Raw genomic sequence first — 16,749 nt, forward strand, 5'->3', positions numbered from 1 at the left:
GTAGCTCTGCACTCCTTGCTGCTCCCTGCCAGCAGCCATCACAGTTGCCCTTCGCTGCCTGCAGCACGCAGTCCTTGGTAGGATGGATGGGCCGTTCTGCCAAGGTGTCGGGTGAGCAGCTCAGCTCCTTTGGCTGCCTAATTCGCCTCCTTAAAACAAACACTTCAACACTTGGTTTCTTTAATTCAGACCCCTCTAAAGACCTCCTGGCCTGCAAGCAATGCAGCTGAAATACAGTGCTGGCAGAAATCTAGGGGAAAGGAACGACTGGGAGTAAAGATCTCCAGGGTGCCGGTGTCCCGTGCAGAGACAACCTGAGGAGGAGTCACAGGGCTGCAGCAGTTTCTGCAGCAAACGTACTTTCCAGCTGAGCTGGGCAGAGGAAGAGGCAAGAGGTGCATTTCTAGAAAGACTGCGCATACTACCTAACTTCTGCCAGAACTACCTTCTGGGTAGGACTGAATGACAAAGCAGAACTAGATCCCTTAAGAATCCCTTCTCAAAAATATCTCTGGTTGCAAAGTAAATTATTTACCATGAATTACCGATGACTCAGTCACTTTGATGGTGACTGACTCCCTTAACAGAGCTAGATGAGTCCTAAAGGCCAACACCAACAAACCATGGAAAGACAAGAAGCATATCAGAAACTGTATGAAGCAGCCTGATTAACACCTAAGTAGCTAGAACAAAAATAAATTGCAAAACACAACAAAAAACACCACAGGACATGTGTCGATAAAAACAGATGACGGCTATTGCCTCCTCTGAAAAACACAAGAGGAGATCTGAGCTGACGATAGACATCTTGGGGGTACCAGGTACCCAAGAGAACCCTACTCTAAGGCAGAAAACAAAAAAACTGCTCTGGAGCACAAAGATGGCTTTGGAAAAGGTCCCGAAGGGGCCAGAGAGACCAAAGGGGATGCGACGAGCTCACAAGGGAATTGAACAAAGTACAGATGTCCTCAAGGGACTGGGGACCGAACGGAGATGCACCAAACGGATGAGGGGACAGGAAGACTGGCCAGGGTAACAGATGCGGACTCAGGAAGGGTTCTGAGGGGAAAAGAGGGGTGCAGAGTGCTCTCCCGAGCTGAAACAGGTCTCTAGGGCATGGAGGATGGCTCAGAAGAGCTCAGCAAAGGGAGCGGTGGGGTCTGCAGGGGGCCTGAGAGACCAAAGCAGCCTCAGAGATGCCAATGAGGAACTCTGAAGGGGATTTCAACAAAGTACAGAAGTTGTCTGGGGGCTGCATGAAGGCATCCTAAATGGCAAAGAGTAAGATAAGAGCACAAAAAAAGCCTAAACCAAACCACAAAAGGCAGCTAAAGTGCTACAGGAGTGCTGTGGAGTACAAGAAAGGACTCAGAAGACATTGTTACAGAGAGAAGAGGAATTAGGAGGGAGTAGGGTAAGGAAAGAAGGCTTGGAGACACAGTGAGGACCTTGGAGTCTCAGGAGGGCATCTAGGTAAACTACAGCTGACAGAGTGAGAGAGGAACTGAACGCAAACACCCTCGATGGCAGAGAGAAAGATAAAGGAGCACTGTATAGCAAAGAAAGAAGGAAAGCTGTGACGGAACAAGAGTGATAGAACGGGAGATAAAGTGCTACAAGGTGCCATGGAGATCGCGGAAGGTCTCAGGAGGCATTGTGACTGGGAGGAAAAATGTCCTGAGGGAGCTAGAGAGACAGAAAAAGGATTGGGGACACAGGAATTAAATCCAGTGGGAATCCAGTGGGATAGGGGAGAGAACTGGAAAAAAAAAAAAAAAGTAGAACTCGTGGGTTGAGATAAAGACAGTTTAATAGGACCGAAAAGAAGATAATAATAATAGTAAAAGAGTTGGAGTATACAAAACAAGTAATGCACAGTGCAGTTGCTCACCACTCACCGACCAAATCCCCAGTTAGTTCCTGAGCAGCGATCTGCCCCTCCCCGGCCAACTGCCCCCAGTTTATATACTGGACATGACATCACATGGTATGGAATGTCCCTTTGGCCAGTTTGGGTCAGCTGCCCCGTCTGTGTCCCCTCCCAACTTCTTGTGCCCCTCCAGCCTTCTTGCTGGCTGGGCATGAGAAGCTGAAAACCCCTTGACTTAGTCTAAACACTACTGGTGACAACTGAAAACTTCAGTGTGTTATCAACATTCTTCTCATACTGAACCCAAGACATAGCACTATACCAGCCACTAGAAAGCAGGACAACAGAGAAGGGGAAAGAATGACAGAGAGAAAGTGGAGGATGGGGAGCAGGAGAGATGGAGAACAAACAAATAGCAATGGGCAGAAGAACAGAAACACAGAGAATTTAAAAATACTTATAGGGAGCAGGACAGAGGGGTAGAACCAGAGGGAGAAATCAAGGGGGAGAAGGATGGGTAACACAGAGCAGGACACTGGGGGAGTAAGAGGGAGGGAACACAGAGCAGGACTGAGGGATGAAGAGAGAGAAAAATAGGGACAGGAAGAAAAGCAGAGTAACCAAGGGGGGGGGGGGAACCCAAAGGGAACTGAACAGAGATGGGCAGCAGGACAGAGCGATGGAGAAAGAAAAAACAGGAAAAAGAACAGAGGGATAGAGAGGCAAAGAGAGGGACAGGGACCCAGACAGTGGGATATAAACGGAGAGGGACAGCATGTGGGACACAAGGCTGCAGAGAGAGAGATACAGGGAAGCGTGAAGAATGACAGAGAGAAAAACAGCAGGGCAGGCAGCAGGTCAGAGAGCTGGAGAAAGAAAAAAATACTGCTGGTGAGTATGAGAGGAGAGTAGAGCCAAAAGAGATGAATGGGAAGCAGGGCAGTGGGATGCAGGCAAAAATAATGATAGGCAACAGGACAGAGGGACTGACAGAGAAGTAAGGGACGGGCAACAGGACAGAGGAATGGCATGAAAAAATACTGATGAGCAACAGGACAAAGATGTAGAGAAAAGGAAGGAGGGAGAGAAAGAAAAAGATGGGGATGGAGTGTGGGACATGGAGAGACAAAGAGCAGGACAAGGAACAAGACAGAGGGACTGGGGGCAGTGGGGGGAACCAGATGCAGATTAAGACAAAGAATTGGAGAAGGGGAAAAAATGATGATGGGCTGCTGGACAGAGATGGAGGAAGAAAAAGTAAGGGCAGAGTAGGGAAGAGAGAAAGGAAGAAAGGAACAGCTGGCTGGACAGGGGGATATAACTAGAAACAATGAGACAGGCAGGGGGACAGGGATAAAGGCAAAATAACCAGTGAGAGGAAGCAGGATGGATGGTGGGACAAAAAGATGGGGCAGGGAGCAGGACTGAGAGATGGAAGAAGCAGCATTAGGGGCAGAGGAATAGAGAGAGAGAAATACAGGTTGGAGGAAGGACAAGTGAACAGAGAGAGGAAGAGAATGACATAACCTGGATAGAGGGTGGAAGAAAGAAAAAACAGTGACAAGCAGCAGGCCAGAGGCACAAGGAGCATGGGGAAGGAAGGACAAGAGGAAGGAGAGAGGGATACAGAAAACAAGTGAGGGATAGGGAGTAAGAAAATTGAATACGGAGAAAAAGAGTGGAATGGGGAAAAAGACACTGGGATAGAGAGCAAGCAAGAGCAACAGGGAGAATGACAGGGAGATGGAGCCAGAGGAAAAACAGGGACTGAAAGCAGGACAGAGAAATGTAAATGGAAAATTAGGGATGGGGAGCAGGACTGAGGGGTGGAGAGACAACGAGGGATGCCAGAGTAACAACAGAGAAGGAGGGATGGGGAGCAGCACAGTGGGGTGGAGAAAGAGAGGGATGGGGAGTGGGGCAGAGAAATGGAGAAAGAAAATTCAGTGATGGGGAGCAGGACAGAGGACTAGAAAGAGAAAAATAAGACAAGGGAGAAGACTGAGGAGCAAAGAGAGAAGAAAGGTCGAAAGAAAAGTTCAGAGAGGTAGAGAAATCCAGAAAAAGTGAGATGGAGCAAGGAAATGTAGGGTCAGTGAGCAGGACAGAGGAATAGAGAGATGGGGGGAGAAGGAGAAGAACAACACAAAGACTGTGACAGGGCACAGGATGTACAGACAGAGAAAAAGGATGGGGAACAGGACAAAGGGATTGAGAAATAAAGAAAGGGTTAGACCTGTACAAAGAGACAAAGAAGGAAAAAAAAAAATGGCAATGGGCTAGAGGACAGAGACAGAGGAAAAGAAAAAAGGGCCAGGGAGCTGGACAGAGGAGAGAAAGTTAAAAAGGGAGAGCCAGATGGACAGGGAGGTATAGCAAGAAATGAGACAGGCAGTGGGACAGAGAAATAAAGACAGAAAAAATGGGGACAGGAAGCAGGACAGAGGGACAGGGAGAGGAAACAAGGGGCAGGGAGTAGGACAGAGGTGGAGAAAGAAGCACAGGGGCAGAAGGCTAGAAAGAGAAAAAAGAAGGACAGGAGGAAGGGGGGGGGGGAGAAGGACAAGGAGCAGGACACAGATTGTGAGACAGGGACAGTGAGCAAGACAAGGTGATACAGAGAGAGAAAAAAGGGCCAGGGAGGCAGGACAAAGTGAAAGACAGGCAAAAATAAAAGATGGGGATCAGGACAGAGATGGAGGGGGAAAAGCCTAGGATGGGCAGCAGGAGAGATAGATGGTGAAGGAAAAAAAGCATTGGGCTGCAGGACAGAGATGGAGTGTGAAAAAACTGACAGGGAGCAGGATGGAGTGACAGAAAACAAAAAACCTGAAGAAGGAACAAGACAGAGAAATGGGGGGAAAGACAAGGAGAAGGACAGAGAGATGGAGCAAGAAAGGAAAAGAGGACAGGAGGCAGAACAAAGAGAAAGAGAGAGACAAGGACAGGGAGAAGGACAAAGGGATGGAATAGGTAAAAAATAGTGATGGGCTGCAGGACAGAGCTGGAGGAATTAAAAAAACAGAGCATGACAGAATGACAGAAAAAAGGGACAGAGAGCAGGACAGCACTGAGGGAAAAAAAACTGTGATGGGCAGTGGGAGAGAGAAATGGAGAAAGAAAGAAATACTGAGGAAGAGAGAAAAGAGAAGGGACATCTAGCTGGACAGGAGGATATAGTTAGAAAGGATGGGAGAGGGAATAGGACAGAGAGAAAGACAGAAAAGATAGCAAGGAGGTAGGGCAGAGGGACAGCAAGAGAAGCAAAAAGGGACAGAGAACTGGACAGAGATGGAGAAAAAAGCAGCAGGGACAGATACAGCAAGATACGGATGGGACAGGAAGCAAGACAGAGTGACAGACAAGAATAATGACGAGAGAGAGAAAGACAGAGACTGCGAGAAGCACAGGAGGTTGGAGAAAGAAAAAGAGGTATTAGGAGCCCTGTGGAGAGGTGGAGGACAGAAAAAAAGGGCAGGGAGCAGCACAAAGGCTCAGAGAAAGAGATGAACAGGAAGGGTGGGGACAGTGAGATACAGAATGAAGAAAAACAGCCATGCGCTTTCTGTTCCAAATTCTATTACTGCAATTTTGTGCATTTGTGTGTGCAGTAGATAATTCCAAAGATATTCAGGAACATGTCCTTGCAACTCTGCCTACAGCTGACTAGCCCTGAAAGCTGCTCATTCCTCTAGGTTTCACTTGCTTACATAGACCTGGTCCCAGGACCCATTACAGGTGAGGAATGGGATTTAAAATATTAGTACCTCCTTCAGAGGGGCTCGAAGGGATACAGATGTTGGTGGTGCCTTGCCCCAGTATGTGTATGGAGTGTTGGTGAAATCAAAGAGTGCAAATGGTTCCAGCCAAACAACTTGGTAGGATGGCACTGTCAGGTTGCGGGGGAGGCACCATTCACTCTCCAAAGGCTATGAATGAAATAATACAGAGTAAAATAAAACATTTTTTTCCCCTCTCCTAAAGGCCTTCAGTTTTCCAAAATTCCCCTCACCAAGCTGGTCAACTAGATCAAGACCAAGCTTCTCTTCCTGTGAGTAATCATTGTTTCACCAGCTCCTGTGGCACTGTAGCACTGTGTAGAAATCTGCTAGCAACCTGCCCTTTGAATTTAAAGTAAAGCTTGCCAAATGTGCTAAAATTAAGTGTGGGTGAAGGCTAGATTTCACATCCAGGCAAAGGCTGTCCCACTGGTGGCTCAGAGGACACTTCTGTCTCAGAGTTACTGTGAAAGGCGCTCTCACACATCTTTGAGCACTGGGAGCTCCTTGCCTGGCACTTCACACCCCAGCAGCTAGCCCAGAGCTATTGCTAAGCCCATATTCCTCCTGTGCTGGTCTCAGTGATGGAGAAACAGGACTGTTTCCTTTATATTTACAGTTTAGTTTGGTTGCTTGACTGATTTGTAAATGCTGGAGAAGAAAAACTCTATTTCTGTTTAAAAATAGATACATCAGCAAGTAGTGCAGTAATACATTTAGATAATAAGGAGTAATTGTGTGAATATCCTCACATGTAGATTTTTTCTTTTTTTTTTTTTACTTTTTACGCAGTAAAAGACAGTTCCCTTTTCCACATTTGTGGAGGGACTCCAAGTGATGTGAAAACTTGAAGAATTTCCTTTAATTCTGGAGGAAGACCCTGGCACTGAATCTGGAATCACTTTTGGTGTAAAAGAAAAAATTCCTGTCCATATAGAGAGGAAGAAATAATTATAATTTAAAGAATATGAGTAATAGGTAGACTTTCAAACCTGACTTAAATAATTAAAGTACTGTGGAAAATCCTATAAGCTGTCATTAGATAGAAACAATGAATAATACCACCATGTATTCTTTTTAGCCATACACATCAGCTTTTAAAATTGCACATTATCCAGGTATAAGCTGGTATATTTATTAATAAGTTGCTGTTGTTCTTATCTTTTGTCAAATGAATAAAGAATTTCAAGAATGAAGAATTACAGGCTGACAGTGAATACCTTTATTGAGGGGTATAGATAAAGAAAATAATGTACCTGGCAAAGGTTTAAGTGATGTATGAACAAGGATAAAGGCTGCAAACTCTGCTAGTTGCAAGAAGGGAATGCTAAGGCTCTGATTGACTTCTTGAGTTGTAATGAACTGAAGACTATTAATCCAGAACAGACGACCACTGTAGTATTCCGGTACACCCTGAGATATTTCTGAAGTACTCCATGCTGCAAATTCTGCGACGAAGGCATTACCACAACTGTGAAAACATGTATGAAATTAGCAAACTGAAAACACACGTGTAGAGAGAATGAGATTTATGTAATATTTGACACATTGATAAGTTTCTCATCATTCAAATTCTTAATACTCATGTAGGAGGCAGAAAAACAGTTCAAAAAGTTTTCTTTAAGTTCTCTAAAGCAGAACACTTTTTCATTCCCTTGATTTCATTAGAAAGCAATTATAAAATGGCTTAATATTCTGATGCATGGATACAGAAAAATTGAAAAATCAGCCCACCTTCTCTCAGCAATTCCACTGAAACGGTGGAGTCTACTTCACAGCGTGAGATTCATTCTACTTCACTAGAGCAGGTCCCCAGATGAATTTGACCCTGCTAGTTTCCTTGATAACCTTCCATTATTTATTAAATTCTATTAACATTTTCCTCCACTGGGATCACTGGTGATTTAATCTGTCTTGTTACTTCTATGTCAAAACTTACAGGCCTTTTTTGGTTCCAATTTGTCTTCTGGGTAAGAGATTAAATGTGTTGTAAGAGGCATCATTTTGCCATCTCAGAATTGTCTTTCAGCTTAGACACATGCTATCCAAAACAAATTTTGAAAAGCTTTGACACACCATCAGGTCCATTAGGATGGATCGCTTCTAATCTCTCTATTCTGACACGCAGGGACAATGATTTATGTCTGCCAATTGGTTCACAATGGAGCTGCATGTTCTAGCTAAAACTAGTCAACATATTTTGATTCTGTAAATGTTTACCATTAATCATAGGAAGTTTAATAACAGTCAGAAAATTCAGCTAATTCCACACAAAGCCAGCCTGCAACATTGTGAGGACATGTAAATACAGATACTGTTCAATTAAGTTTAAGAAGTTTAATCTGATGCTTGAAAAAGAAAAAAATGGCACTTTCCATGTGAAAAGGAACAAAACCATAGTTTTATGAGCTACCACTCATCATGTACTTGGCAGTTACAGAACAAATTACCATTTTTCTCCAGGTCTTAGTATATATTCAAGCTGACCCATAAACATAGTTTTGTTTGGGGTTTTTTTTTTTTTCAACTTTGTCTTTCAGGAATAATGCAGCTATTTTGTGCTCAGGATGATCAAGAGGAAAGCCTGCTGAGTACTGATTGCTCAGGTGAGAAAGTGGTGTCAGTTCAAGTCCTCAGCTCCATGCAAGATGAACAAGTTACAGCTCCAGGCACTTGAAAACTGTCAGGTGTTGTAAATGCCAAGATAAAATAGGCAATAAATGGTGATTATTTCCTAAAGCTAAGTCTAAAAATTGATAAGCATGACCTCAGTTCAGTTGAGCTTCCATAATGTGTTTCTCTCACTGTAAAACCGTGTTAACAACCTTCTCAACATGTAGTTTGCTGTCAGCTAGCTGTGATCATTAGCTCTTTTTAGTTTAATGTTAAATTAATAACTAGTATGCCCAGCATTGGACAAAAATTTTTTAAAGAGTATCACAAAACTAGAAAATACAGACTTTCTTACCTCTGCCACACATTTACTTACTCTTCTTTGCAAAGAGAAGCTCTGTATAGGTTTAGGCATAGACTATCTTGCACAAGCCAGTAAAGAAAACCACAGGTGAGATCCAAAGTTAAACCAACCACCTAAGAAAAAAAGAGTCCAAATGGCAATTTGAACTCACCTTCGCTTCTGAGGTAAAAGCCCTTAGGCATAACTGTTGTCTAGACAGCATCATGAGTAGCTCTTTAATGACAAAAATAACATTGCTACCATGAATGTTTATTCTAACCCAAAAAGAGGTAGCACTAGAAAATAATCAGGTCCTTGGTGGACACCTATTTATAGCAGCTGATGATTTTCTAGATAGCATTTTATGAACACCTGTCACATGTTCATCCCTGGAGTATCTGAGTACTTCACATATGATGGCAATAGTGTATCAAGTGATTAATGGAACTACCTGTGAAAATTTCCACAACACCTCTGGTAATTTAACATCCTTTGTCTGAAAGAGGTGGTTGATATCCAGTCTGAAAGTCAGAATCACCTTTTGAAAGAAGTACTTCAGATCTTTTGTCTTTGTTTTCTAGCTTTGATTTTATGCATACAATATTTAACGTGTTACATTATTTATGGAAAATACGTGCAAAATTTTTATTGACTTATTTGGTTAAACAGGAAATTCATGGAATGATAGAATGGTTTGGGTTGGAAGGGACCATAAAGATCACCTAGTTCCAACCCCCTGCCATGGGCAGGAACATCTTCCACTAGACCAGGTTGCTCCAAGCCCCATCCAACCTGGCCTTGAACACTGCCAGGGATGGGGCAGCCACAACCTCTCCGGGCAACCTGTTCCAGTGCCTCACCACCCTCACAGTGAAGAACTTATATCTAATCTAAATCTGCCTTCTATTCAAAATTTACATTTTGGTAAATCATTTATTATTAAAGAAGGAGTCAGGGTGGGGCTGGGGGAGCAGGGCAGGACAAGGATGAAACAATCTTCCTGTTCATTACTTCAATATTTCATCTTCTTTTAAGGTAGGTGCAAGATTTTTTGTTTATTTTTAATAGGACCTAATATTCAAAACAGAGCTTTCTTGCTTTTGCAGTAAACAACAGATTCGGTACCATATGCAACAATAATAGAAATCGGACATCTAATAAACTGCTCTGTGAATAACAAGGAATTTGCTTCCACAAATTAGTCTGCTAAATGTTATCAAGTTCAGTTTATGTCATGTCATTAGCACAGCTTGCAAGTTTGTTAGGGGCCTCTCTGAACATGTTTTCCAGCAGGTCTCGAACTTCTCATCCAAACACTAGTTGTATCTATTCTTCCATAAGCTTAAATTTCCATTATGGATGTAAGTGGAGCAGCCTTTTTTTTTAACTCTTCATTAATAAACTGCAGAAGATGATGACAGGAAAGCAAATGCCATATCGCTTAGTTGCCTGTTGGTCCTTATGTAATCACATTCTTGACATATTTCTGTTGACATTGCATGTCAGAAAATCAAGGTCTGAATGATTGCTCCTGTAGGTTTTCCTGTTAAAAATATCTTACAGTATGTATGTGCCTGAATGCATATTTAATCAACCATGTTATATTTTATCCCATTTACCTATTCTCCCTCCCATGCTAAACAACAAATTAAATCTTCTTGAATCTACCTTGCTTTTTTAAATGTTTGGGTCTCTTTCCTTGCCCCACTTTTTTTCTGCAACTATTACATTTTCCCACAGACACACTCATCTTCTTTATCCTGATCCTGTATCCCCATTAATAAAAAGCAAAGAAATATTTGTACTATTCATCATTGGGAGTTAGTAATTTAACACCTCCTTTCTGTTATGCTTCAAAAATAGACAAACTTCTTCCATTTCATGAGAGGTATTATTCTGGACACGATATGTAGCTGTGGTTATGCAATGTAACTCAACAGCATAAGATGCAACATAAATTTAGCTACTTGAAATACCCTTTGACTAGAAATATTAAGAGACCACACCTAGAGGGTCCTGCCCCCTCGGGCATATAACGCACTTTGCTGCTCCTCTATAAATTACTTTTGTCCCAGGCATATTGTACAGTGTAAACAACTTACTAAGTGCTTTGGAAATTCTGTGCCAGATCCTAAGCTGGAATAAATCAGAGCAGCTCTGCCAAAATCAATCAACCTATGCCAATACGCACCAGCTAAGCTAAACAACTGATTGGAAAATAAAATAATTGTCATAAAAGGATCTAGTCCCTGCGAAAGAAATTAGACTTTCAAAGCTCTGCCTTTGTATTTGTTTAGGAAACATGTCATCTCCACAGTAGTCTCTTCTATTCCCGTCACTCAGATTTCAAGGGGATACACCTATATACTGCTGAAGATCCTGTACTGACCAGCTGAACAGCAATTCTTTATCAGAAAAACAGCTAGTGAATATCAGTAAGAAGCAGCTACGTAGAGAACATGCTCTAACTGTTGGATAACAGCTATTAACTATTACATCTGTGTTTTAATACTGAGGTAAGAGGTATTCTTTTCAGGACAAAGGACTCCATTGTGCGAGGAAGAGACATATTAGTACTTGTGCAAACGTATAGTTGCATCTTTATGTGGGACAATAACAACCAGCTCAATAATTCCACCATTAAAGAATGTTGTACTGCCCTTTTTTTTCTGATGGGTTTATTTTAGGTTTTATTTTATTAAACACCTGTCAGCTATAACTGGTCACTTCTCAATCTAGACATTTTAACTTGGCTTTTTTCCTGTATGCATCACAGCAGGAGGCTGAGTTCAGGAAGTCAGTGCATAGATTAGGGGCAGCAGAGAAGCAAAAGAGGAGATGTTTGTTTGTAGGAGGTGTGAATAAGTGGATGGCTGGTATCACTGACATAGAGAAAGGTGCAGGAAAAATAAATGACAGGAGCAGACAAGCAGTCTTATTGCCGCCAAGGTTCCTGAAGACAAGAACAAGAAATTTGAGTTTAGCATGCGGCAATTCAGAGAAGCAGGTAGTGAATCAAAGGAGAAGGGCAAGGAAGGTGATGTTTGCTGCTTAGAATAAACTGCAAATTGTCAGCCCTTTGCAACAGATCACCCAGAAGATATGTGATAGGTGTAAGCATGCCGTTGAGCTTGAACAGCATCTATCTTCCCATGAAGACAGTCCACACCAGCCAGCTTCCACAGAGAGGTGTGAGGCTAGTACTGGAAAATACAGTGACCCTTTGCAGCACAAACATTCCTCTCTACATGTGACAAAAGTTTTTCAGTTCTTCTGTATTTAGGTTTACAAGTATAGCAGGTGCCACACCAGAACCAGCTTTCTGTCTCCTTCCCAAACCCTCATGAAGGTAACAGAGACCTGTGAGATCAGCTGGCCTTTCTGAATGTTAGTTGCCTTTCAGAGACTAAAACAGGCCTGGCTTTTTTTATCATTAGAGAAACACCAGCCTCTTTTCCTTTGGGAAAGGAGATTGAAATGTTCTGGGGAGTGCTACAAAGCTAACCAAGAGACATAGTCCTCTGAAGTTTAGAAAGGGTCTTTAATAGAGAACCTGGCTTTAGGTAAAATGGGAGCACAGGTTGTACAATAGATGGAATAAAAACAAAGGCTTCTCTTTAGCAAGAGCTGTGTTTTAAAGAACGCTGTTGCAGCAAATAACATAGCTGAGTTGACCTCCCCAGCTACACGGGAAGGGGAAGGGACATAACATCTGCAGCTGCCGAGACCCTGGCAGATCTTTTCATGAGGTCAATATGCAGTCTCGGAGTTCCTTCGCTGCATAGGCAACACTGAATCCCACCTAGCAAGAATGAGGACAAGTCCCTAGCATGGCAAATCCCACATGGTGGCAGAGGCAGGATGGGTTTGGGGAAGGCAACATTGATCTATGAGGAGCCAGCAGTGAACCAAGGCCTTAAGAGACTTGATAGGACATCAGAGAGGAGTGAGTGGAGAAGAAAGGGATGGGAGAGGTCAGCAGAGATACAGAGGTTGTCTGTGAGGACCTCAGAGCACATCAAAAAGTCTCCGTGTAGGGAAGGACAGTTAATGGGCTCCCACATATAGCAGGGGCTTTGGTGAGCTATAGGTGGGAATGGCATCTCTATTTCCCCTCCACCAGCCTACCCCTGCATGGGACCTATTATCCACCCTAACAAAGCTAAAACAAGAACCCCCTATCCCTTTTTTCCCCTATACTATCCCCAGCCTTTACTCACTCTTCAAGAAGCCCCCTTCCCTTCTCCCTCAGGAGATGCTCTGCTCTGCAGCAGCCTCTTCTCAGCTTTCTGGAGCTCCCCAGCAGCCCGGAGCAAAGAAAGAGGGGCCAAGCTGGGGCCAGGACTGCCCCCGACTCGAGCAAGGGAGAAAGAGAAGGTGGGGAAGGGAAGGGGCGAGCTGGGGATGGAGACCCTTGAAGATCCCCAAAGCACAGGACTCAAAAGCAAGTACATTTCACGTATGGGAAGCAGAAGCATTACAACCATAAGGACATCTTTAATGTCACATTTTGTTGCAAGGGTCTAGCTTTAGAATTACGGGCCAAAGTTTTGGTACAGCTATTACATGGTTTAATTCTTACCCTGTTCTCAAAATGATATAACAATATTGCAAGAAAGGCATGTTATTCTTCTGATCATTCTGGTCATAACACATCAATTTTGACAACCATGAACATGAGATCTAACCACTAAAATACAACTCCCCGCAAACAAAAAAAAAAAGGTAAAATAAAATAAAAAATTCACTCACCTGTTTACCAGCAAACGGTAGCTGCTCTTGTAATATAAGACACTCGTCTCCATTCAGTCTTGTGCTCTCCACTGAATACAGTGTGGCCCAGTACAAATAGCCATTTACTGAATCCACTACTAGATCCTTCACTAGGAACACAACATAAGCCACAACATCCATATGGCCTCCCAGCAGTGATTTTCTGTAGATCTAGGGACAAATGAACTGCTTCTAGCATCACACCTGAATCATCAGCCATGATCAATTGAGTATACATAAGTGATTTTTCCACAGCTGTTTATCAGAAGCTTATGCAAGCCTTAGACTTTCAAAGCCTAAACCTTTTGCATTCAAAGTATAAAGATGAACAATAAGGCAAAATTATTAGTTAATGTTTGCCAGAAAGTAACAAAAGAAAAAGCTGAAATATCTCTTCCCTTTGCTTTCCCAGTTTTGGCAGCCTTCTGTCTGACAGAGTTTCTCACCCACTTCATATTCACTATTCACAAGTGTAAATGAGGGTGCAAGGCAGTGTGAAATCTGGCCTTCTAGCTCCAGTTTTTAAAACAGCTTCTCACTTTGCACTTACAAGAAATGAGAGGCATAATTTGACAGCACTGCATAAATTAGCACTGCAATTTTGAAGTCAGATACCTTTTAAATAATTCACATGTCAATGTTCCTGATATGAGAGTGTACAAAGTGCAATGGTAATTATTTTTTTATCTGTAGTGATATGTAAAATATCACAGTACAGAGGCCAATCTTGAAAATCTCTCTGTAAACAAATCGTGTCAGATTTGATTAAAATAAAGTCCATCTACTTCTTAGCTGAAATCAACTTGGCAGCCTCCATTTTCACTATCTTCACTTGTTTTTAAAATGTTGAATCCAACAAAACTGTTGATAGCATGTTTGATTTGCCTGTTTTGCACCTGGAATTCAGCATCCTGCATTAGTGAATATTAGTGAACATTTTAGCCCAAACTTTTGTATAACTCTGGAAAATCACACAAGGGAAGAAAGGCCTTCTTGTTCTACACTACAGTAGCAAAGGTCCAAATGCATCTCAAGTTGCAAGAAGTAAGGATTATCTTCCCAAATACTGTTTTATAGTCTTTCTTGTTGACTTTAGGGTTTTTTTCCTTCTAAGAAGTGCAACTATACCTACCATATTTGCTTTGCCAGCCCCATACAAGCACTGACCCAACCAGTCAAAGGCCAACATCCTTGCATTTCTGACGTAAGTAAGTATTCTGAGATAAGTAAGTATTCTCAGTGGTACACCTTCTCTTTTGTTCAATGACCAGGTCTGAACTTTCCCCATGGAATTAATCCAATAAAGAGCGTCATTATACCAGTTGAGATCTTGAAGAAAAAAGGGAAGATACTAAGCATTTCACAAATGTGTAAATAAAAAAACCTTTTTTTTTTTTAAGAATAAAAAGTAGCCAGACACTTCAGTTTTTTAAAAATCAATACAAATGAACAGTTAGGCTCAATTAACATGAAGACAGCTACTTCTGTATAAGAATACAATGTACATATATAGTACATATTTAGTACATATATAGCCCTGATGATTATAAATGTATGATATATATTGGGATGCTGGAGACAGAACTATTTAGTTCAGAGAGTTGATTTTATCTCGGCTGTAACTGTGCTGTCACTAGGGTTTCACTAAGGATTAATTTGATCCATAAAGTAGAAGAGGGTGGACACAAAGGCTTGGCTCAGTGAAGCTGCTTCACTGCACTGCATTCAAGTCTAGACTGCTGCAGTGAAAGCTCTTGTCTTTCAGTTTGTTGATGAAATTTATGGAGAGCTAATAAATGCTGACAAGTCTGTAGCAGCAGCATACAGTTTGTTTAGTATTTACCCGCAATATTTCTTATATGAGGATAGAGGAGTTCTCCTGGCCCGTAACTATCCAACCGCTGCTTCCAGAGCCCTTCAGCCCCCACTGCCAACATATATGGTTCTTCTTCAGCAGATAAAGAAAGAAAACTGCAGTTATGCACACCAACAAGCAATCGATGTATAATATTTGTATTTCAATAGCAGGGTTTTCTGCTTCTGGAAAGTTACAGAAACACAGTTAAAACTGCCCCCGCCCTAAGGAATAATCGACAAAGAAGAAAGGCATGAAAATAACATAATTTGAGAAACTCAGAGATTCGGGGCAGGTTTAGATCCAGAACAATAAGGCAGTTTAGAACCCTATTAGATGCTTAAAAACCACTGTGAGTTTGGACCTGGCCTTACCAAAGTCAGGCAAAAGTCACCCCTAATCTCAAGTGCCAGTCCAGTGCCTTAAGTTGAAAGCTGTTTTCCCCTCAGACATAGGTTATTATGGGTGAACTAGCTTTCAAAAAACATTCCAAAGATCTACAAATCTCAGGCAATGTGCACACATCCATTTCCCCCATTATCTACCCTCAAACCAAGGATTTTCAGCTTTTAGTAAGCCTGCACTGTCACATAAACTGTCATTAACCCCTAAGGCACTGCTCAAACCACTTCATCATAGAAAGTGCTTTACAGAGCACAGGAAAAGAATAATACCTCTCGTGCCTGTTCATTTGATAGTATATCAAATAATGTGTTTGGTAGTGTATTTGCATTAGAAAAAATATATAAGTATTAATAATAAATACATAATATATAATACCATTATTGTAGTTTGAGAATCTTACTACTTTAACTAAAAGCAAATTTACTTATCCTGTATTCTTTAATGTTCCTAAGACAATCCTTTTTGTGCTCCTCATTTTGCAGTCTTTGCCCGAAGTCTGGGCCTCACCAGGTGGAAAGCTGTATGTGTAACGTATTCTTCATTTCTCCTCGGCGACAAAGCAATTCTCACCTTCTTCTAAAGTTGTGCCTCTAAATGACCCCAACCACGGCCCTTCACCAGCAGGAGACAAAGCTCTGACTGACACTTCATATGCGACAACCCATTCCTCCTCAGATGGGTGCTGAGATGACAGTTCCCTATCACAGGTCCAGTTCTGCCAAGCAGATAGACCTGTGAGATGCAAACAATCATGTTATTACAGAGTAGATGGTTGTAACAGATGATACGCATTCTTTGAGAAAACTTTATGTTGGAGACTCATTTCAAAAATGCCAGTATCAGGGGAATTAGGAGAGGGATAAATTAAAAATTTACACTCACTGGCTCTGGGACCAACCAAGAATAGTGGTTCGATCCCCCATGAGGTTGGAAGAACCAAAGTTTTCCCCAACCAGGTAATTTTCTGCTGTTCAAAGACACAAGCACAAAGGATAGAGACCATAGCACAGTTACTGATCAAAAGTCATTAAGTCCCTGGTATGCATTTTCTGTGTGATATCAGCAACCAGCATTACTGCTACTCCATACCACACTAGCCTTGCCTAAAATC

The 16,749-nt window shown here is 42.1% G+C and overlaps 1 protein-coding gene across 1 annotated transcript in view; it reads right to left on the minus strand.

Annotated features, from left to right (window-relative positions):
• Nucleotides 1-1,138: 1,138 nt before the first annotated feature.
• ROS1 (ROS proto-oncogene 1, receptor tyrosine kinase) overlaps nucleotides 1,139-16,749 on the minus strand; it is a 32,304-nt gene continuing 16,693 nt past the window's right edge. Inside the window, 9 exon segments of the mRNA XM_069804556.1 lie at nucleotides 1,139-1,267; nucleotides 5,638-5,799; nucleotides 6,402-6,574; nucleotides 6,906-7,120; nucleotides 8,639-8,739; nucleotides 13,358-13,549; nucleotides 14,511-14,707; nucleotides 15,222-15,326; nucleotides 16,209-16,370. Coding sequence (XP_069660657.1) covers nucleotides 1,139-1,267; nucleotides 5,638-5,799; nucleotides 6,402-6,574; nucleotides 6,906-7,120; nucleotides 8,639-8,739; nucleotides 13,358-13,549; nucleotides 14,511-14,707; nucleotides 15,222-15,326; nucleotides 16,209-16,370 — 1,436 coding nt within the window.

This window comes from Haliaeetus albicilla, chromosome 17 (genome assembly GCF_947461875.1).
Source record: "Haliaeetus albicilla chromosome 17, bHalAlb1.1, whole genome shotgun sequence".
NCBI lineage: Eukaryota > Metazoa > Chordata > Aves > Accipitriformes > Accipitridae > Haliaeetus > Haliaeetus albicilla.